At 43.0% G+C, this 24,995-nt stretch overlaps 1 protein-coding gene across 1 annotated transcript in view; it reads left to right on the top strand.

The window, feature by feature from the left end:
* LOC148516895 (NADH-cytochrome b5 reductase 1-like) overlaps nucleotides 1-24,995 on the top strand; it is a 108,406-nt gene that overhangs the window by 5,766 nt on the left and 77,645 nt on the right. The window contains exons 3-5 of the mRNA XM_088479427.1: nucleotides 471-574; nucleotides 10,844-10,973; nucleotides 18,161-18,244. Of these exons, the coding sequence (XP_088335553.1) occupies nucleotides 471-574; nucleotides 10,844-10,973; nucleotides 18,161-18,244 (318 nt within the window). The remainder of the gene's footprint in view (nucleotides 1-470; nucleotides 575-10,843; nucleotides 10,974-18,160; nucleotides 18,245-24,995) is intronic.

Genomic DNA, 24,995 nt, shown 5'->3' with positions numbered 1-24,995 from the left:
GAAGCTTTATAAGGGATTTACAAACCCATTTTTTTAAAGGGCTGGTACACAACTAGTCAATTTCCCCAAAAATTTAAAGAAAGAAATAAAGCATACAACACATCTAAAATAAAACATGCCTGTTTCTTACTGAATAGCTTCTCAACTATTATCTCAATTACACAATTACATTTTAAAAGAGTTACAGATGAAAATCATTTGCTATTTGATATTCTAAGCTTAGATAATCTCCATATTGTGACCAAACAAGTTGGTCTTACAGTGACAGGCTGTTATAAATGTTACAAACTCACAGACATGCAATCATTATTGAAGATAACATTTAGCAGCTGCCGTTCTTAATGTTTGGGGTACAATACTTATTTATTGTTTTAAATGTATTTTGGGGCTAAAAATCAAGAGACCAAGCTACAAATTTTAAATTGGTAATATCTTTATAACTTCTGCTAAATGTACCTTTCTCTTTTTAGGTAACTATGTCTACCTTTCAGCTAGAGTCAATGACAATCTTGTGGTTAGACCGTACACACCCATTTCTTGTGATGATAAGGGCTATGTTGATCTGATAGTAAAGGTAATGTCACATGTAATTACAGGTCACTTTAATATAAGAAGTCCTGTAAATAATTTGGGGCTAATGCTGAGTTTAAAGGCATTTACATCCAAATGGATATCAGAAAACCTTACTTAAGTGCTCTTGCAAAGTTATATAATGGCAATATGAATGCAGATCTGCACCAGTAGCGTCTGGGCGAGATGGATATCATACATACATACATACATACATACATACATAAATACATACATACATACATACATCAGATACACTTATATCCATGTTTTTGCTATCAAACATTTGTTTTGATAACAAAAATACACAGTCACTAACAGATTTAAATAAGTAAACATACTGTAAAACTCTTGAATACAACAAGTAGAACTCTCATCAGATACAAATTAAGAAAAAAACTTTCTAAAACAATGCAAAAAATAATCAAAATAATTACAGTAGCTTCAGAAGTGAATGTGCAATTGACTGATCAGAATCGATTACGCAATTGTGCCACCATGCCCCCACACCATCCACTTACTCTGCCACCACACCCCCTGCTGCACCGATCTGCCTGTCCCCTCTCGGAGGGGACAGCCAGAAAGTCTGTAAGTATGATGTATGCTCCTGATACCCATGGTATCCATATAAAACAAGATGGCCATGGTAATTTTTTTCCACAAAAACCCATGTGTAATTTAAAAAATGCTTTGTATCACCCCTCCACCCCACCCAAAAAAAATGGGTAACAGTAATCAGTTTATTACTGTCCCAAAGAAAAATATTTTGATAATTAAATATGCTGCAAATGGCTGATTTTTGCTTTTTTTAAAAGTAACAATATGATAAAAAAATCTAACTTTTTTCACTTAATTGCAAATGAGTAAAATGAAAAATCCCAAAAAATTTTAGGCCTGTTCAAAAAAACATAATAAAAAACAATTATATTTAATTTAAATAAATAGTTTAACTAAATTTGAGGTGTGTAAACCAACGAAAAAATTTGTGGTAATTTGAGGACATTTTTTTATTTTGAATACAAACAATGACATGTTATAATTGGACTCATTAAGCTTCTTGAAAACTTTCAATTGCCTAATTAGTTATGGGGGGGATCCAAGGGGTTCTGATGAACATTTTTTAACTTGAAACAGTGATTTTCCCTGACTTTGCACCTGCTTGGGGGCTGAGAAAAAAAAGCCTCCAGGTTTTTCAAAACTTCACTTGCAATTGGATATGGCCCTGCTTCAGTACGGATAGCACCTACGATTGCGATTACGCACGCAGTCTCACTGCGAAGATATGCTAATCCTCTGCGATCGCTATGCTGCACAACATAAGGACTCGCACCTTACCCTACACACATCTGTAATAGTACCTGTAGCAAGACTGTGAAACCATCGGTAACACTGAGTACAATTGCAGCCTCATGCACACTTGCACAAGCTCTGACCTTACTCATGAATTGCTAACCTCATCACACGCAGTGAGTACACAAGCTTCATATGGCATCACAGTGGCTAATTTATGCACGCCCCTGCAACTGGCACGCCTGCGTTTTGCCATCACCAACCCAAAGGTATTTCCTGTCAATCACTCTGCGATGGGTCTGTGTAGCCTCTGCAGACCCGATCACAGTGGAGTGTTCGCGCACAAGCACTGCGGTGCGTATGCCTGCGCACTATGCAACAATCGCCCGATTACGTGCGTAATCGCAGTTGCGATTCTTGCTGAATCAGGCCCTATGTTCCCTAACCTGGGTATACATTAGACTATATATTGGAAGATTTGCCAATTTCTGACAAAACAGAACAACAAATCGTCCACATTGTCCAGTGAGTACGCACTATTGCACGCTCCTTTGTGTCATTCATTGCATCTTTAGGTTGGCCTGCAGTGAGAGACACCATGCTTCTGGATGCGGCGGGGGAATGACACATCGGGCGGTTATACACCAGATCATGCAATTTGTACGGACCGCCCGATATATCATCCAGTCGTATCTGCCGTCGCTGGGTACACACATCATCTAGTGTGTACCCAGCTTTAGATATAAGAGGGGTGTGTCTGAGCTTAAATCTAAATTGCAGTGTAGAAATACTGTAAAACTGTCCAGCATTTGAGGGCTACATTCAATAGCAGGCCGTATTTATCCACCATGCAAAAACAAAAATGCTTGTCCAGGTGCAACATTATTTGCTTTTTTTTGCTTTGCTCCCAACTCAGAATGAGCCTATATGTGTGCAAACAGTGCATATAGACAGTGCGTATGTTCTATTAATGTTTCCAATTGTAAAGCGCAACGGAATATGTTGCGCTATATAAGAAACTGTTAATAAATAAATACTTAATGTAATAATTAATAATAATGTACTAACTTTTATAGATAAAGATGACAATTAAGTCTCATAATAAACCTCATGTTTAGGTCTGTTTGTGAATATTCTTTATGCGATGAAAGGCGCCGATTCAGAGTCGCATGCTGCGGCCACTGGTTTAGTGTTTTTTGCCTTAGTTGCATCTGTGACTTTATGCTAATACTAGTATCAGCCCTTCCCCTGGTGTACAAGTGTGTGTCTGACTGTGCAAGTGCTGAGACACTGACTGTGAGCATCTTTAGACACTATAATACTGTCTGCTTCCACTTTGGACACAACCACCTCTTACTTTTATGATTTAATTACAATATAAATGAAAGTGAAGGGACCAGTTTTCAGTAGATACATGAAAGCTATATTTGTCTTTAGAACACAAGTACTGTACACATACCTGTGCAAACAACTAGTAGTCTACTACATTTCACAAGTTGTAGAGAACTTCAGGACATGATACAGACAATGGGGCTGATTGTGAGTTGAAAGCATCTGCGGACACTTTTCTGCCTGGCTGAGGACAGGCCTGCCAAGAGCCCAAGTAAAGAGGGGCGTGGCCTAACCATGGGAGGTGTGGCCACACCCCCTTATGTTAAAACTCGTGAAGGGGGCGCAGTGAGCCCCCTCAGCCCATCGAATACCAGTGGGGGGCACGATTGGCTTGATCGCTCCCCCCACAGGCATAGTAGCCTGCTGTGGCTGCTTCTTAGCAGCATGTGCTGGGCTGCTGTGATGTAAGAGGGGGGGAGTGGTGCCGACCCAGGCCCACGCCGGGCCCTCCAGCAAGCCCGGGCCCGGGTAATTAGTACCCACACCCCCCCCCTCTCAACGCCACTGGCTGCGGATGCCTACTTACTACATTATGGTAACATGAGAATTCGACTTTGTATAGTAAACATACATGTGCCTGCATGTGGAAGCCGGGACAGGCTTCTTGCATTGCTGCTGCTGCCGTCATCATTGGTGTCTGGAGTCAAACCAGCCCCATACTGGAAGCAAAAGATCCAGCTAAAAGAGAGGTTCCATCTCTGTCTGCAGTAGTGTGGTCCGTCAGCTTACGGATTAGTCCTTACGCACGAGTAATCTCAGTCCATGTGCAGATACCTGATCTGGTGCATGCACAGAAGCCAATTTATTTATTTGCCACCTGTTCAGTATGCTGAAATCTGAGATCCACGTGCATTGAGACTTGTGTGAGACTCAGAATCAGCCCCAATGGTTCTATGTACTAATATACATATAGCCACAGTGCTTCTTTTTTGTAATAATTGTTTATTAAATACAAATCAACTCTGCTTTAAAAAAAAATGTTGCAGAGCAAAACTCAGCAGATTTTGGGACACAAAGGAGAAGAGTAATACTTAGGGCCCCATCCAGAGCCATACACAGGTCCTGATTCAGAGATGGATACGATGTCGATGATTAGGCAGTTGAGCAATTATCGTGATCTGTGCATGCGTCAGATTTCATTACTGTTGTCACTCACAATGAGGATTTAATCACAAAGTGATTGACAGTCAGAGAACATTTGTGGGCAGCAATAAAGGGGTGGTGACTCAAATGCAGACGTGTTGCGACCACTTCAGGGCATGTCTCAGTCTACGACTGTGATCCCATATGCAGTAAAAATAGCTTCGGGTCTCAGTTCACACAGCCAGTGGCGGAACTAGAGAGTGGTGGCCCAGGTGCAAGAATATGCTTTGGCCCCCCCCCCACCCCGCCAATTCCTGGCACCCCAACATTTATTCACCGCCCCCAGTAACTAAATACAGTGTCTGTCCTGCTGCCCAGCCTTGTTTTTTCACCACCCCTCACTGCTCCCCCGGTCAATAAATCCAGTCTGTCCAGCCCCAGTGTGTCAGCCTCGTTCTCCTGCCAGTGTGTGTCCTAACCCCAGTGTGTCAGCCTCTTTCCCCCCCACAGTGTGTGTCAGCCTCTTTCCCCCCCACAGTGTGTGTCAGCCTCATTCCCCCCACAGCGTGTCAGCCTCTTTTCCCCCCCACAGCGTGTGTCAGCCTCTTTCCCCCCCACAGCGTGTCAGCCTCTTTCCCTCCCCCACAGCGTGTGTCAGCCTCTTTCCCCCCCAGCCCCAGCTTGTCAGCCTCTTCCACCCCCCCACAGCGTGTGTCAGCCTCTTTCCCACCCCAGCCCCAGCTTGTCAGCCTCTCCCCCCCCCACAGCGTGTGTCAGCCTTTACCCCCCAGCCCCAACTTGTCAGCCTCTTACCCCCAGCCCCAGCTTGTCAGCCTCTTCCCCCCCCAGCGTGTCAGCCTCTTACCCCCAGCCCCAGCGTGTGTCAGCCTCTCCCCCCCCCAGCGTGTGTGTCAGCCTGTTTCCCTCCCCAGCATGTGTATGTCAGCCTCTTTTACCCCCTCCATGCCACCGCAACTTACCTTATTTCTCCTCTGCGGCTCCTCTCGATCCTCTTACTCCAGCAGCCCGGCCCCTTTTTATGACACAGCGCACGTGACGTCATTTAGTTAATGGGTTCCGACCAGGTAGGCGGGCAGCGGCACTGCTGGATGCAGGCGGCCATGGGCCCCTGCACCACAGCGGGCCCCGGCGCAATCGGCACGCAATGTTTTTGCAACTAAACTTGTGCGAACATTTCTTAAAAGTCCTATGGTGCATGTGTTACATAGATTGTACGCGCATAGGCACTGCTGTGATTGAGACAGATGGTCTCAGAAATGTTGTGGTAAAGTCATGGGTGTTCCAGAGCAGTGGCTAGAAATTAATGCAAAATAGTCCATTCTACGGGTGTGTTATGGGAGTGTCTTTCGCGTGTCGATACACAGGCCCAGGCATAGGAGACACTAGTCAGACAAAGAAATTGCACCTGATAAAGAGGTTAGAAGATCCGCGCTAGTTGTGTGTGCAGTGTGTGTATTGATTATGATTGTGGATATAAATGTAGACCCCACAAAGTGTTAATTTACTTTATTAAACTGATAGGACGGATGGTGTTAATTTTTGGAGTCACAGTGCTCCTTATGCAGTTAATTGCACTTTAATGGATTACTAGATTATTGTTCTTGGATTGTTCCAAGGTTGAATAATACCCTGACCGGGATTTTGTCTTTAAATCAGACGTACCCTAACCGGGTGAATTAATAAGGTTTATGGATTCCCTGACCAGGTAAAAGTATATACGGGTCAGCTGTGGTCCAGTTAACTACTGTTACTGCTTAAAATTAGATATAGGATGAAGAAAAATTATTCCAAATAGGAAGTGTGGGGATATGGTGTTGCTGGGGGCTGTGTCTGATGGAGCAGCATCCCGTGTCCTGCCAGGTGCACAACTTACCCAGTGTAGCGCTCACCTCCTGGTAAGCGAAAGGATGGTCTTCTGTCCTCGGCGTCCTCGCCGGCGTCCCTCTGTCTGCTATGCTCTGGATGGTTGTACTCACCGGTCCGTTGCGTTCCTCCAAAGTCCCGCGCTCTCGCTAGATTGCGCGGTCCCTCGTCCTCACGCTTCGGGATCCGGTCGCTCCACTCGCCGGAGCGAGGAGACTGGATGTTATCCTGCTCACCGGTCCGTCGCGTTCCTTCCGAGGTGCCGCGCTCTCGCGAGATTGCGCGGACCTTGGTTTTCACGCTCCTGGAGCCGGTCGCTCGACTCGCTGGGGCGAGGAGACTTGCGAGGGTGATAGGGGTTTCCTGGTTATGTGGTGTATAGGCTCCGATGCGTATCGGCCGCTTGGCCTTCCTCAGGGAGTTGAATAAACTTCTTCTTGTTAGTGGTGTCTATTTATAGGGATTGAATGTCCTGGCGCCATCTTTGTTGTGGTATTGTACCATAGTTCTCACATCCGGAATCCCTGACTGTGTTACAATGGTGGCCATGTTGGTTGAGGGAAAAAGACTCTACTTTGCCAGTCTCTTATTTCCTGTGATCTGATCAGTAGTCTGTTTAATAAAGCCATACTGGTTAAGGGAAAAAAAGACTCTGTTTTGCCAGTCTCTTAATTTCTGTGATCTGATCAGTAGTCTATTTAATAAGACAATCTTCTTAGTGCTTAACCCATTTTGGATTTAACTACCCTTAACTTGTATGTGGTGAAAAAAACTATTTATTTGTTACTTTATTCAAATTACATATTTTTATTATCTATTTTGATTTTGATTTTCTGGGTCATAGTCTGTGGTAATTGGTGTTAATTGTATATTCTGCAGGCTTGTATTTGCATAGTCGAGAGGGTAGCACTGGAGGAATTAAGTCAGAATAAGAATATCATAATTAAGCCAGCGGACAAAGGGGGGAACATAGTCATACTCAATACCACAGACTATAATGCAGAATCCAACAGAATGTTAGGGGACAACACTACGTATGAAAGGTTGCCAAAAGACCCCACAGCAACATACCAAAAAACCCTAAGACGTTTACTAGAAGAAGGCTTACAACAAGGGATCCTAAATAAAAAAGAACACGAGTATCTAGATATTCAACACCCGGTGATACCGGTGTTCTATTACTTGCCAAAAGTGCACAAAGACACTACACACCCTCCAGGTTGCCCCATAATTTCGGGGATAGACTCAATAACCCCCAATTTGTCAAGATATGTAGACACCTTCTTGCAACCTCACGTGAAGAAACATAAATCATATATAAGGGACACCACTGATATATTAAGAACACTTGAACAGGTACAGTGGGAGAATGATCTATGGCTGTGTACTAGTGACGTGACGTCCTTGTACACAGTCATAGACCATGAACAAGGTATGGAAGCAATACATAACTATTTGGTGCAAGATGACACAATGCAACAACAACAAGCCCAATTTATCATACAATCCATAAGATTCATATTGAAACACAACTATTTTTGGTTTGGAGGAGAATACTTCCGCCAAGTGACAGGTACTGCAATGGGGACTAGGTTTGTGCCAAGCTATGCCAATCTATTTATGAGACAATGGGAGGACCGCAACATCTGGTCTGGGCATGATTTTGGCACAAACCTAGTCCTCTGGAGGAGGTTCATTGACGACGTCATTTTCATATGGAAAGGGGAAGAACAGGACTTAAAAAAGTTTCTAGAGCACATCAATAATAACAATTTTAATCTTAAATTCACGACAAACTACAGTAAGGTACAGGTCAATTTCTTGGACATCTCCATATACATCGAAAACAACCAGTTATACACCAAAACCTATCTCAAACCTATAGATGTAAACAGCTACATCCTTTCTAGCAGTGGGCACCACCCGAACTGGCTCCAAAGCATACCCATGGGCCAATTCACTAGGATAAAAAGGAATTGCACCACATTAGAGAATTATGATACCCAAAGTCAGAGGATGAGAGAGGAATTCTTAGACAAACAGTATAACAGTAAACTGGTGGATGAAGCACACCAGACAGTGAGGGAAAAGGATAGAAGCCAACTACTCCAATACAAGGAGAGAGACAAAGGAGACAATACGCAGTTTAAAACAGCTTTCATCACCAAGTACAATAAAGACACAAATAAACTAAGGAAGATACTGAACAAACATTGGCACGTATTAATGGAGGATGAAACCCTAGCAGATATCCTACCAGATCACCCTAGAATGATATATAGAAAAGCTCAAGACCTTAAACAAAAACTAGTAAAAAACCATACACGAACAGGAAACAGATCCATCCAGACTACATTACACCAAAGCACCCTGAAGGAAGGATTCTATTACTGTGGCACCTGCTCGAATTGCAAGAGCAGTGCAGTTACCACCAAGAAGGTAGAGCAATTCCAATCCGCATCCACCAGTCTAACGTATAAGATCAAACACCACATAAGTTGTAATAATACAGGGGTAATATATCTCATCCAATGCCCATGTGGTCTGCAATATGTAGGCCGAACTATCCGTACACTTAAAGTGAGAATATCAGAACACAGACGCAACATTAGAAAAGGGCTAGATACACACAACCTCTCATTTCACTTTAAGGAGAAACATAACCAGAACCCACAGGGTATGAAATTCATAGGGATCGACTTGATTGAAAGGAACTGGAGGGGAGGAGACTTTGAGAAGACACTTAATCGCAATGAACTCAAATGGATTTTCACCCTAAAGACATTCAAACCCCGAGGTCTGAACGTAGATAACAAAATCAAAGCTGTAATTTTGAATGAATGAACAGCGACTACGCAAATACAAGCCCCCAGCAACACCATATCCCCACACTTCCTATTTGGAATAATTTTTCTTCATCCTATATCTAATTTTAAGCAGTAACAGTAGTTAACTGGACCACAGCTGACCCGTATATACTTTTACCCGGTCAGGGAATCCATAAACCTTATTAATTCACCCGGTTAGGGTACGTCTGATTTAAAGACAAAATCCCGGTCAGGGTATTATTCAACCTTGGAGCAATCCAAGAACAATAATCTAGTAATCCATTAAAGTGCAATTAACTGCATAAGGAGCACTGTGACTCCAAAAATTAACACCATCCGTCCTATCAGTTTAATAAAGTAAATTAACACTTTGTGGGGTCTACATTTATATCCACAATCATAATCAATACACACACTGCACACACAACTAGCGCGGATCTTCTAACCTCTTTATCAATCTCCAAGAAATAGGGACAGGGTACCCTATATAGATCCAGCAGCTGAGTTAACGAAACCACAATCTAGAGAGCGCTTGCCCCTCTAATAAATAAAGAAATTGCACCTGCCATAGGACTGGTGCAAGTTTTATGATGCGAACGATAGTGACATACAATATAATGACATACTAAGCAGTATCACAGCATGTACGGATGCTAAATCTAGACGTCTCAGTTCTTTTAGATTTGGTTGCATGGATGTACACAAGGGAAGGAGTTCATAGAGGCATTTGCATAATGACGCACATGGACGACCGCCAATAAATGCTGCTGTATGTGCTTCTGACTGCGACTCAGAATCAGGTCTTTAATCTCATGTTTATTCTCAGTAACACGTAATTTAACCCATTAATTTATGGGTTAAATCATATAAGCTACTCTTTCATACATATATCCTAGCAGAGGAACGCAGGGATTGCACCACTATTTTTTTTTATGTACAAGTAAGGGGGGCATTTAGAGTATATAACATTTTACTTAATTTTCAATAGAGGAGCTACAAATTTCTGCATTTTTGAAGGGAAAAGTTTAATTTGCTCAGGAAAGCAATGAGTCCAAATAACGATGTTAAATGATCACTGATGCCACCTGCTTGCACTTGTAGTTCCACAAGTGCCAAAGGGCAGGTATGCTGGCAGCTGTACTTCCACTGTAAAATACAATAGTTTAATACTATTTAACACATTATTACCCCCGTACCTACCACTCCAGGATTGCGGGGAAGAGCCACAAATTGGGTCCAACATGAAACTTAGTAAATTTACCCCTTAGTTTCATGCATAAAATTCTTAATAATATTGTATAAAATTACCTTCAGGCTATATGAATAAAGTGTATGTGAAACAAATAAAGTTCGAGTTTAGACTTCGGTCCTATCCCCAATATATCTTATTATGTATATGCAAATTGTGCCATTATCCGGGGGAACAAAAAACTGAAAACCAAAACTTATGTCACTAAGCATTTCGGCTAAGGGATACTCACCCTACCATTCAGTTTTTTAATGGGGCAAGAAAAATTATGGGAGTCTGTATTCACTTTACATTAGTACCTCTAAATGATGGGGATATTTAAAATTGTTTAATGTAGAAAGTGGATTTTTAGTAGTCAATAAAATATATATTAAACTATTAAAAACATATCAGTTGAGCATTCTCAATAACATCACTGGCTGTGCCCTTGTATGGTCATGGAAATCAACTGCTACTTCAAATATCTGTATAATTTACATTTGAGTAATGCAGTATGTCGCAAGTAGATATGGATTAACATATCCAGCATGTTCTTCCTGTTTTAAAGATTTATTTTAAAGACCAATATCCAGACTTTCCAGAAGGTGGCAAAATGTCTCAGTACCTGGACAGTCTCTCTGTAGGAGATACCATTGAATTCCAAGGACCCAAAGGGCTTCTTGTATATGAAGGAAAAGGTATCGTATTTTTACACTATATGACATTTGTATGTAAAAACGAAATAATTCATTGAACTATTTATTGGGGAAAATAAGTTCTAGCTTTGTTAACTAATGTATAGAGGCCTATTCTGGGGCTCTCATATTTAAGAGAAAGACAGAGAGCATGTACTTTGTAATTAGAGCCAATATAGGTTAATACAATGGTATTTCTCTTTCAGTTATTTTGAGGACACTGTAAGGATATCAATCTAATGTTAGTTCTTTTTGCTGCTCAGCATAGCTGAGTCTTATGTACTGGCTGAGGACCCACACACACCGAAAAGGGAAAACTAGTTAGGCACACACATCAACAGTGGAATGGATACCATTTCCAGGTGCACTCACATACACGTGGGCCCCCAGATTGGGCAGCATGACAGCAAGGTGGGGGCAGGCATAAATTCCCAAAATTTGCAAAAGGGGCTAAGGGCATCGGTTGGAAAACACCAGTTGTGACCTTAGAAGCTAGAGATGACCACAAAATACATCAGAATAGAAAGGGCAGGCAGTTAGCAAGGCATGTTTCCAAAACAGCAACTCAGTTAAACAAACCTGCGGATACCCCATATATGCCATACCTCATCCACAACCTGTGTGCTTATGAACTCTTGGGCTTCTTCAGCCCTCCATTTTCTTAAGCAGGGCCGAAACTAGGATTTTTGTCACCCTGGGCAAGACAGTAATTTTGGGGGCCCCCCTGATAATTCCCCCATAGTAATGCCCCCTTCAGCAGTGCCCCTATAGTAATGCCCCCTTCAGCAGTGCACCTACAGTAATGCCCCCTGAGGTAATGCCCATGTAGTAGTGCCCATGTAGTAATGCCCCCATAGTAATGCCCCTGTAGTAGTGCCCATATGGCAATGCCCCCATAGTAATGCCCCTGTAGTAGTGCCCATATAGTAATGCCCCCATAGTAATGCCCCTCTGGTAGTGCCCCCATTGTAATGCCCCTGTAGTGCCGGTTACACAAAAAAAAAACAATACTTTCCTTAAACCCCACCTTGGAACTATGGGAGAGATCTCCTGACATCTCTCCTATAGTGCCCGTGGGGAGAGCTGGAAGCTGGAGTTCAGGAGAGAACTCCAGCCTCCGGCTACCTCAGCGCTGCAGGGAAGGAGCCAGGCACCAGCTGGTAATAAAATCTCAGCGGGCGTCCAGCTTGAAGCATCCTGCGGTGCCAGTCTGGAGGACACTGGCGGCGGGTGCAACGGCACACCCAGTGCACGTGCATCTCCAGCCCACCCCCCCACACCCTAGTTGCGGCCCTGTCTTAAGTGGTAAATAGAATTCTGCTTTTAGTTCTTTGAAGAATTGATTTTGAGCAGTATTCCCTCATATATAGTGCATCACAGTCTGAATAATGGGCAAGTGAGAGCATGATCACGTTATATGCTTAGAAGACCTTACCATGCCACTGGAGTCTTGAAGACATACTGTACATACAGATGTGTCCTCATACACTGTTGCTCAAGTCGAGGTAAATAGTCCCTCTTGGCACGCCAAATGTGTAACTCAGTTGGAGACTGTGCTGATTAATATGTGACACCTGTATATCTGTGTGCAACAAAATATAAATCTGTATACGATGTGCTGCAATGCAGCGGCCAGAACATTAAATATATGCCAAGTTCCATTGTGCTTCATTTACAGGCTCAGTCACACACTGAAATGCAATTGTTTCACATCAATCAGTGTTTACTCCTGGTGCGACAGTCACATTACATTGCGACTAAGATGCATTTTTGACTGAAAAGAGGCAAAAAAGATGCTCAGTGCAAGCAGAGTTACATGGGACATGGTGGCTCACTCATGCCAGGCGTCTCGCTGCACATGGCGTACTGAGGCTAGGTGTATGAGGACACATCTGTAACTTTCCTCTGCAATTTTACCTACAAAGGATAGTAATTGGTGATTATTGGTCTGGGATAGCTGTGTCACTGTGTTGGTACTTAGGACCTAATTCAGAGCCGCTCGCAAAAAGCGAGAGCTTGCTCTGAATGAGGGCGGCCACTTTTAATTTTTTAGCCGGCCTCCTGGCCGCTTGCTAAGCTGTGGGAGACCTCCCACAGCTTTTGCGAGCACCCAGGTTCTGGTCGTGATGGTCGCAACCATTGGGCTTGTGACGAGACCCTTGTGATAGGGTCTTGTCTGCCGCAAGCCCCAGTGAGCTTCCTGCTCTAATAGAGCAGGAAGCTCACTACTGACATCACGAGCGGCTAGGTGTGTCTCTGGAGAATCTTCAGTTTGCTGGTAGTCTCAGGGGGCTCGGAGTTCCGGCAGCATTCCCACAAGCCCCGGACATTGGGCGCCGCCATGTTGATTCTTGTCAGCTGACCGCTAATTCTCCAATGGGTATCCAGGTTGGCGGCCACCTGACGGCAACAGCCAATCCCGAGATGCACAGGGTATAAAGTCTCGATTCTCACAGCATTCAGTGTCTGAACTTTGTCGCTGACAAATGCTCTGCTTCTACTGTAGATCCCATGCTAGTTGTGCTAATCTCTCTGACTACTCCGGCTCCAGTATATTCTTCAAGTCTGATTCCATGTCAACTCCAGTATATTCTTCAAGTCTCACTACAGTACAAGTGTATTCTCCAAGTCTGGTCTCACTTTAAAACCAGTGTATCCTTAAGTCAGGATCCAATCCGGTTCCAATCCAGTATCTACCATAAATTCTACTCTCAGTCCTTGCTATCTGATAACACCCATATATATTGCCGTGCTGCTTATTCCATCTATGAGGAGGACTTATATACAACTATCTTTATTGCAAACCTCCCGTACCATCAGTGAGCAAGTATAGAGCAGTCTGAATCCCCAGTCCTGACACTTGGCTGGATTTTTTTCAATTCTATGTATGATCCTAAATGTTACTTTACAATCTTATAAATGAATGATAGGTTGTTTTGTACGAGATGTAGTCACAATCCCGGCACATGGGATGCCAGCACTGGAAGGTAAATAAAGGGGGAACATGGAGGTTAGAGGTAGGCACTAGGGAGGGCTAAGTACTAGGGCATAGGATAGGTTCAGGGTGTGGGAAGGGTTAGGATACCTACCGACAGGTGTCTATATCCTAATCGCATCGAGGTCCCAGCGGTCAAAATCCAGATGCCGGTTTCCCATATCCAACCCGTTTTGTACAATAATCACCTCTTTGGAGTATACCACCTAACATAATTGCAATGATAACTGTTACCTTGGGACTCATCTTTTATTTAAAATAATTTGATGAAGTTGCTGGTGCTCAGCTCTGTAATCATTTACATTTCTCCAGGAGGCTCTGGTGTTCATTGTTTTTCACTATGCATCTAGCATAGCTTATTTACTTATACTGTGTTTGAAGAGGGTGTGGATTTATATGTCCACATTAAGAAGTTAGACAGTCAGTAGGTTGACACCAGAAGTTTGATAGTCAATAGGTTGACAGGGTTAAAAAGTCAACAGGGTTAGAAGGTCAACTGCAGTGTATTTACTAAGCAATGGCATGAAAAAGTGATGCTTTACAGTTTGTTTAAGCCCAAAACTTAAAAGGACAATGCTTACAATAGCAAAACACCCCATGCTTTGCTAATAAAAGCATTGCCCTTTTAAATTTTGGGTAAAGCACACCAAGAAGCTTATCAAATAAGTTCCTGTGACACCAACTGTCAAACATGGATGAGGAAGCATGATGGTATGGGGCTCTTTCATTGGATCCAGACAAACTTGAACCAAATGGGCTACCACAACATTATGCAGCACCATGCAGTGCCAACCGGTTTAGTTGGAAAAGGCAATACCCCTATAGCAAGGCAATGCCCCAAAACCACCAGGCTATGTCAGCACTACCTTAGTGCTAAAGAACATGACAGTAGGTTTCTAATCACAGAATCGTCAACACAGTCTACAGACATAAATACCATAAAGCTGGTTTGGTGTGAACTGGACAGAAGCGTGAAAGTAAAGCAACTTACAAGTGTAACACTTGTGAGATCTTCTGCAACAGTGTGCCTGACTCAGTGATGGACACAGCACCACCCCTGCATTGTTGTACGCAGTGGCTGTATTTCATGGGCATGACTCTTTAGGGTATAGTCCTACAACAGCCTTGGGGGCTGTTACGTCTTGGCTAGATGCAGCCATGAAGTAGCTTTGAGAGCTAAAGTAACTTGGCTTGATGGGCCTGTGGGCCATAAGATGAGATGCGGCCTGTGGGCCGTGCAGCAGCTTTGAGGGCTGGTATGCCTTGGCTAGCAGTGGCCGGTGGGCCATAGGATATGAAGCGGCCTTTGGGCCGTGCAGTAGCCTTGAGGGCTGGTATGCCTTGGATTGCTGTGGCTGGTGGGCCGAAGGATATAAAGTGGCCTTTGGGTCATGCAGCAGCCTTGAGGGCTGGTATGCCTTGGGTAGCTGTGGCTGGTGGGCCGTACAATATGAAGCAGCCTTTGGGCCGTGCATCAGCCTTGAGGGCTGGTATGCCTTGGCTTGCTGTGGCCGGTGGGCCATAGGATGTGAAGCGGCCTTTGGGCCATGCAGCACCCTTGAGGGATGAAGTAACTTGGCACGATGTTGTAGATGAAGATAAGTGCTGTAATGAAGACACTGGAGTTGGTACCCAAGATTGCGTACTGAGGACACTGTAGTGCGGCCTGTGCCACCAGGTTGTGACAAGCAGCTGAAGCTGTAGTGCGGCCTCTGCCGCTGAGTTAACACAAGCAGCTGACGCTGTAGTGCGGCATGTGTTGTCGGGTTGACACAAGCAGCTGATGCAGTAATGCGGCCTGTGCCGCCGGGTTGACACCAGCAGCTGACACTGTAGTGCAGCCTGTGCCGCCGGGTTGACACAAGCAGCGCACGCTGGGCTATGTACTCTTGACAAGGAGTACTGCCTATGCCGCCTGGATGACACGAATGGCAAAGGACAGATATGCGGACCGTGCTGTCTAGATGACACAAACGGCAGGTAGATGATATGCAAACTGTGCCGCCTGGATGACACAAATGGCAGAATAACAATACACAGTGGACAGGAGTACTGGAGCATGACTGAATGACTGGAGACAATGCCAGAACCAGAAACACAAAAACTCTATCGGCATCGGAGCAGCATTCGCACTAGCAGGATATAGATGTAGGAGAAAATCCGGACTAATCCCAGAATGATGGACAGGAGGTAGGCAGAGATTCAGCGAACGTTCGCCCGGAGTTTGCCTTGCACAGTATTCGCAGTGCGGCAGCTTGTGACAGTATTATAATATGTAAAAGTTGCAGGAAGTGTCCTAAATTAAAAGCCACCCACTGCTGGCTTCTGTGATTTGCTGCTGCTGTGTCTGAAGATGCAGAATCAGATCAACTGCGTGACCATTGGACATCTGAGAAAGTTTACTCAGAATGTCCGGTTAGGCCCAGAAGTAAACACCAGAAATTATATTCTATGAACTTTGTATGTGTAAAGCAACTATGTTCTATTTACCTATGTGTGTTGATTGTGTAAATGGACCTGGGACATGTATCAAAAAGGATGGCAGGTACGCTACCCTGTAACTGACCTGGGTCTGTACTGTAGAGGGACTGGTGGATAGAATGAGGTTTACAACCACAGAGCCCATTGAAGCTGGCCAGGCGAGAAAGAGAGCAGATAGCCATCTATGTCCAGATTAACAAGATTTGTGGTATTTTGATATAGCTGCATCCTATCTCTTGTGCGGACAGCTGTGGGACACTTTGGGTAGCTCTGCAAAAATTTGAAAAAATTGCCCTGTGTCATCCTTACAGAAGAATGTGTGTGAGTCACAGAATTCATTAACATTTGTCACTGAGGGGTCTATTTACTAAGCAGTGTTAGGAGATAGAGTGAAAAGTGATAAGATAGTGATAAGGTGCCAGCCAATCAGCTCCCAACTGTCATCTCACAGGCTGTGTTTGAAAAATTACAGTGGGAGCTGATTGGCTGGCACCTTATCACTTTCTTATCACTTTTCACTCTGTCTTCTAACACTGCTTAGTAAATAGACCCTTGAGAGAGTTAACAAGAGGGTGGGGGCTAAATCACACATTAAGTAATACTTAAAAAAAATAAAAAAAATTGCCTGTTAGTAAATGTGTGACTTAGCCCCAGATACACAACATTGATGTTGATCGATTTTGAACAATTTTCCGCTATTTTAAATCGATGAAAATTGTTTAAAAGAGACTTTCAATAAAAATATATTACTGCCTTATTTTTTATACTGTAAGACAGTGAATTGTTCTGTTTTTATTCCTTTCCATTTCTTCAATTTATTTTGCATATTAATCTGTGTCCTTTCTTTGATAATTTTTTCTATTTGGCGCACTGGAGTAATTTTGTACTCAGATTAAAACCCTTAATATTAGTGTGTTTTCTGATGTTCTTTCCAAGTACCAATACGCCTGTAAAATTGCTATGTTACATACATATATACGTGTGAATTTATTATTTGAAACTTAATAATTGTCTAGAGTAGAGTCTAAGGACTACTTCTTCTAATTCCCTGATGGTGTCAGTTGAAGGGTGCTATTTACTGTATGTGCTGACGTGACAATCAACCACAACCAGCGGTTTCGGATTGAGGTATAGGGGGACCAGCTGTTCGTGACAGATGAGGTCACTGGCTTTAGCACACCCAGAAAACTGGGCTGACATGTCCCTGTTTTCTGTAACACTTCCTGTCAACACCCCATCGCTGCCCCAAACTCTAGCAGCATGTCAATCAAGCTTTACCATTGGGCCACTATGAGCGACATCGCAGAATCAGATCAGGACATTCTTAATGCGACTTCTGCGCATGTACAGAAATGAAAACATTGGGTATATGAATTAGGCCCAGTGTTAGGAAGAACGTACTGAACAATATCTCCATTGTAGAGTACATGCTTTCATTGGTTATAACTGTAAAAAGCGGCCACTTTTATGAGTAAAAAATTTTGATCAAAATTTGTTAATCAAAATAATTGAATACATTGAGACATTAGCATTCATAAATTTCAATAAAAACTGGAATGATGGGGGTGTTATAAAATGTGATGGGTAGCGTAAATTATACATATTTTGGTTTTATTCAAGGTGAAGTTTAAAGTATAGTGAAAACTGCTTGAAACACAAAATTCAATTAACATTTTTAAAATAGTGTTTGATTTTGTTGATCTTATTTTATTAGGTCAGTTTTCTATTCAACCAAATAAGAGATCCCCAGCCATGAGAAAATGTGTCCGGCAGGTGGGAATGATAGCAGGAGGAACAGGTAAGATACATGTACATATGAGATAAATGATAAATTAAATCATACTTACTCAAACAACTGAGTAAAGATATTGTGGATTTTCAAAAGTAATTATTGGGTCATTTCAGCACGATCCAGGGCCTGATTAAGGGAGGAGTTACAGGGGCAGTTGCCCTAGGGCTCACACACAGGGTAGGTGTGACCTTGCCAAGAACAGGTGTCCAGTAGCACCTGTTCCCGGATGGAGGCTCAGCTGTCCCAGCAACACTGACTGTATGCAGCAGCACAGTCAGTACTGCTGAATACAGTGCAGAGCGACTCCCGAGTCCCCTCATCAGCGTCACATGACATGACACATCACATCCGTGATGCTGATGAGGGGACTAGTGAGCAACTTTGCTGGGAGGTCAAGATGGTAAGTAATCAGTGGCGGGAATATAGCTGTAGGTTCCATTTGGCTGGGGAGGTTTAGGCTCTGTGTGGCTTGAAGAGGGCCCTCACAATTTAGCTGCCCTGGGGCCCCCGCAAGCCTTAATCTGGCCCTGGCACTAGAATTATGCTATGTCAAAATCTAGGGCCTGATTCTGAGGTGGACCCAGGAATGGCCGCAGCATCATCTTTTGCCACAGATGCATGTATCTTTATACTAATGACACGTCCAATGGTCAAACAATTGAGGCGCACACTTGCAGCATCTTAGTACAGTGGAATTTTAAGACACACCCTGTGGCAGGTGCAGTCTCTCAGTCTGAGTATAGCCTCCTGTGTGAGCGGCAGTGCATGTTTGAATACGCCTGCTTTCCACAAAATGCCCATAAAAAGTATCACACCATGCATACGATTCTATCACTTTGTGATATTCAAAAGGCCCAGAATGTCTTTATTTCTAATAACAAAAATTGTGGACTTTTTGAGGCACCAACTTGTTGTGGAAAATGACAGTAAACAGACACAGCATAATTCCACTACTTCCACACATTGTAGCACCATCAGTAAGCATCATCTTCATAGGCAAACGCAGAGGGGGTTTCCGTCTGCCTGGAAACCCCCTTCCCCAGCCCACACCATGACCACAATAGAAATAGTAATATAATAGCATTTTACAAGTGCTGCATGTTATTCTCGGTATCACAAATTAAATAATTAGCACTACCTGTGGATCTTTTAACATGTAACAGCCAGTAATAAATAACCTGTGCATCAACTAGGAGATCTGGAAAACATTCACTGTTAGGGAGTTGCTGCTCTAGAGCCCAATATGTACATACAGTCAGGTCCATAAATATTGGGACATTGACAAGATTTTCAGATTTTGGCCTCTATTCACCACCACAATGGTTTTGAAATGAAACAAACAAGATGTACTTTAACTGCAGAGTTTCAGATTTAATTTGAGGGTAATTACATCCAAATCGGGTGAACGGTGTAGGAATTACAACGGTTTCAATATGTGCCTCCCACTTTTTAAGGGGCCAAAAGTAATGGGACTATCAACTCAAAAGCTATTTCATGGACAGGTATGGGCTATTCCCTCGTTATTTCATTATCAGTTAAGCAGGTAAAAGGTCTGGAGTTGATTCTAGGTGTGACATTTGCATTTGGAATCAGTTGCTGTCGACTCTCAATATGAGATCCAAAGAGCTGTCACTATCAGTGAAGCAAGCCATCATTAGGTTGAAAAATCAAAACAAACCCATCAGAGAGATAGCAAAAACATTAGGTGTGGCCAAATCAACTGTTTGAAACATTCTTAAAAAGAAAGAATGCACCGGAGAGCTCAGCAACACCAAAAGACCCGGAAGACCACGGAAAACAACTGTGGTGGATGACAAAAGAATTATTTCCCTGGTGAAGAAAAACCCCTTCACAACAGTTGGCCAAATCAAGAACACTCTCCAGGAGGTAGATGTATATGTGTCAAAGTCAACAATCAAGAGAAAACTTCACAAGAGTGAATATAGAGGGTTCACCACAAGATGCAAATCATTGGTGAGCCACAAAAATAGGAAGACCAGATTAGAGTTTGCCAAACAAAATCTAAAAAAGCCATTACAGTTTTGGAACAACATCCTATGGACAGATGAGACAAAGATCAACTTGTACAGAGTGATGGAAAGAGAAGAGTACGGAGAAGGAAAGGAACTGCTCATGATCCAAAACATACCACCTCATCAGTGAAGCATGGTGGTGGTAGTGTCATGGCGTGGGCATGTATGGCTGCCAATGGAACTGGTTCCCTTGTATTTATTGATGATGTGACTGCTGACAAGAGCAGCAGAATGAATTAGTGTTTCGGGCAATATTATATGCTCATATTCAGTCAAATGCTTCGGAACTCATTGGACGGCGCTTCACAGTGCAGATGGACAATGACCCGAAGCATACTGCAAAAGCAACCAAAGAGTTTTTGAAGGCTAAAAAGTGGAATGTTATGCAATGGCCAAGTCAATCCCCTGACCTGAATCCGATTGAGCATGCATTTCACTTGATGAAGACAATACTGAAGGGAAAATGCCCCAAGAACAAGTAGGAACTGAAGACATTTGCAGTAGAGGCCTGGCAGAGCATCACCAGGGATGAAACCCATCCCTGGTGATGTCTATGCGTTCCAGACTTCAGGATGTAATTGCCTGCAAAGGATTTGCAACAAAGTATTAAAAAGTGAAAGATAGATTTAGGATTGTTTAGTTTGTCCCATTACTTTTGGCCCCTTAAAAAGTGGGAGGCACATATAGAAACCGTTGTAATTCCTACACCGTTCACCTGATTTGGATGTAATTACCCTCAAATTAAATCTGAAAGTCTGCAGTTAAATCACATCTTGTTTGTTTCATTTCAAAGCCATTGTGGTGGTGAATAGAGGCCAAAATATGAAAATTCTGTCAATGTCCCAATATTTATGGACCTGACTGTATATGTCCAGGGCAGTGCTAGGTTATTCTGCTGCTTCCAGACTCCCAGACTTGCTCTAATACTCTGGAATGGTGCCCACATCTAAAATAAAAGCATTCAGCTCAGGCAGGATGGCCATACTGCCGCATTTAATGGCTTACTGTGATCGTATGATGCATATTAAAGCTGGTTAAGTGCAAATTCTACAATCTTCATGGACTGGCCACACTCACTCTAAAATCAAGCATTTGGAAACCCCCCTCTAGAAATCCTTGCCACTGATCTTTACTCTGCAACAAAGGGGCGTATCTATAATGGATGCAAGGTGTGCGGGGCACACGGGACCCTGGGTCCAGGGGGGCTTACACCACACACCCTGCACCCATCTTTTTAATACTTACCTCTCCGGAGTCGGCGGTATCAGCACTGTACAAATCGTTGCCATTTTCCCCGCGTTTTGCGCATGCGCAGTAGACTCTAGTGCCCAGAGTCCACTGCTGCGGCGCTGCGCTCAACGTGCTGATAGCCACGGGAGAGAGAGGAGGGGGTCCCGGATGGGGAGACTGCATACGGGCCCACTCTTCTCTTAATATGCCCCTGCTGCAACAGGTAACAGAATATATTTCAGCTTGTGAGCAGGGCCCTCTTACCTTTATGTCTATCTCTAACAACCCAGTCTTGTTCTATTAATGTTGTTTGAAATTGTAAAGTGCAATGGAATATGCTGCGCTATATAAGAAACTTTTAATAAATAAATAAATAATGTCATTCTTGCAAAGACTGCTGATGTAATTGTACTGAGCATGTATCTTTTTTAAATGTGTTATTGTATACTGTTTCTTGATTGAAGGTGAAAAAAATTCCAAAAGGTAAAATAAGAACTGACCCGTACTTGGCCAATTCTCTCAGAAAAGGGGGCCTACCAGTTTCCAGACTGAAGTGGGTGGCCCTGGGGTTGGATGATGCTGTCCTCATTGAATCTTGTCATCTTTGCACCACCAATCGCAGTAAAATGGAGCAAATTGCGGCTATGAACAGCGGGAGGTGGTGTCCCAATGATACATAGACATGCCTCTTCTTTAAAATTATGTAAATCGTGGCTATGAATAGCACCACACGAGACCACGATGACGCATTCACCAGGCACCATGTCCTTCCTTCACCGTCGCATTGGGACACTCCTGGGAGGGGCTCAAAAAATGTTGGCAAGTATGCGCTGGCTGCTTTGTTAAGTCGTTATTTAACTGCAGGTGAGCTCTATAAACTAGCTTCGATCATGAATGAGGGTATATGGCCGCTAGTAGGTGCAAGGAATGCCAACTCATTGTAAACATTGTGGTGGTGCATGCTTTGGGAGGGATGATAGAGGCATTGCAGCGGGTGTGGTTACATTTTCCCTGCAATTGCAGGCCCCTGCAGAGGGTAAATCTGGAACCCCCTCTTAACATTCCTAAATACTGTAAAAATAGAGTAGAACCTCAGATTGCATAACCGCATGACTCAATTGATTGATCTGGAGCAAGCACTGTAGGCTTTTCCCCACTAAACTAATCTTTGTTAACACTAAGGGGTAAATTTACTAAGATGGGAGTTCTATTTAAGAAGTGATATTGCCCATAGCAACCAATCAGATTCTACTTCTCATTTATCTAGCACCTTCTAGAAGATAATACCTGGAATCTGATTAGTTGCTATGGGCAACATCACTTCTTAATAGAACTCCCATCTTAGTAAATTTACTTTAAGAGAACAATAAACCTTATCTTCTTAACCACTTAACTGACAAATTCTTTTTCCAAAACCGCTCCAAAATTGACGGTTTCTTTTATGATTGAATTAGGTCACGAACATAATTTTAAACTTATCCATCGCTATTTTATTTGAAAAAAATTTTTTTTTTAAAACACAGTATACCATAAAAATAGCAATTTTTATATTATACTGTAGTGAAGGCCATTGACGGCTGTACCATCGATGGTTCAACCATCGTTAGAAGCCATCAATTGTTTTGCGATTGGTCGAGGAGATCTGTGCACACCACAACTGCCGATGTTTCCTAAACATCGATGGAGGTTTGCCATCGATGGTGCAACATTGATGGCCACCCACAATGGCAAACCACTTGTTTCAGTCAGACCATCGATGGTTTGCAAACCATCGATGGTCAGTTGCCAACCCTAATCAGAGGCTCTGCGATATCCATCGATCGATATATATATATTATATATATATATATATATATGTATATATCAAACATTATATATATATATACATATATATATATTTATATATATATATATATATATACACACAGTATATATATGTGTGTATATATATATATATACATACATATATATATATACCTATATATTTCCACATACGTGTACATATATATATATATACACACACACACATATATATATATATACATATATATACATATACACATATATATATATATACACATACGTATATATATATATATATATATATATACATACGTATATATAAGTATATACATACGTATATATATATATACATATATACATACGTGTGTATGTGTATATATATATATATATATATACATACGTATATATACATATATATATTTATATATATATATATATATCTATATATATATATATATATATACATATACATATATATAATATTAGAATTGTTTTATTATTTATTGCCCGATCACTGTGGCCAGCAGTGATCGGGCACATGGGGATGGGGAGGCGGAGCTGAGGCCGGGGGAACATGGCAGCAGTCGCGGCTACCAGAGCCGCTGCTGCTGCGCTCTTACACTGTAGAGCCGGAGCCACAGCGGGAGCATCTCCCGCTGGCGGCCCAGATACAGAGCAGCGGCGGCGGCTACCAGAGCTGCTGCGCTCCTACACAGTGGTGATCACTGTAGAGCCGGAGCCGCAGCGCTCCGTCTCCCGCTGGCGGCCCGGATACAGAGCAGCGGCGGCGGCAACCAGAGCCGCCGCCGCTGCTCCTTCACCCACACAGTGGTCACTATGTGATCACTGTAGTTCCGGAGCCGCAGCGGGAGGGTGTCCCGCTGGCGGCCCGGATAGATAGCAGCGGCGGCTACCAGAGCCGCCGCTACTGCCTTTTACTGAAGGGGGTGGATGGCTGCCCGATCACTGCTGGCCACAGTGATCGGGTAACAGCAGCAGCACTGCTGCTTCTATGGGAGGAGGGCTGCCGACGGTGCCCGATCACTGTGGCCAGCAGTGATCAGGAAACACAGGAGGGGGAGCCGCGGGTGTAGTGGGACCAGAAGGTCCCTCTGATATAGGCAGCAGTGGGAAGATTAGCTTCCCATAGCCGCCTAGTGGCCATTTCTGACTGGTTGTATCAGATACGACCGTGTCAGGGAAAGCCCAGCCTGGTGCGGTCGTATCTAATACGACCGTACCAGGCAAGTGGTTAAGTCACCACTTAGAGTAACAGGCAATCCCATTCATTCATAATTAAAACTTTGAGAAATGTTAGATTTTGCAGCAAATATTTATGAGATATCTAAACACTTTACTATAATAGCCTTGACCAATTAACTTAGTTCACCTTTGTCCAACCTGAGTAATGGCCTTAGACAAAGGCAACCATTGTCCCTTCTAATATATGGGGGGAGAAGTAGCAAACCTTTGAGAGTGATAAAGTGGAAAAGTTTCACAAAGCAGCCAATCAGCTTCTGTCATTAATCTAGCACAGGCTATGAAATAACATTTAGAAGCTGATTGGTTGCTTTTATAACAATATTAGAAACCACTACCAATTGAAACTATTGTTAAAGAAAACAAAATATGAACTTATGAACATGGATCATCAATTAAACTGATAGATGGCATAGAATTACAAATAAGGA

This window comes from Taudactylus pleione, unplaced genomic scaffold, assembly GCF_031769625.1.
Source record: "Taudactylus pleione unplaced genomic scaffold, aTauple2 ptg000232l, whole genome shotgun sequence".
Taxonomy (NCBI): Eukaryota; Metazoa; Chordata; class Amphibia; order Anura; family Myobatrachidae; genus Taudactylus; species Taudactylus pleione.
The sequence above is the reverse complement of the archived record's forward strand: the minus strand, read 5'-3'. Positions and strand labels throughout refer to the sequence as shown.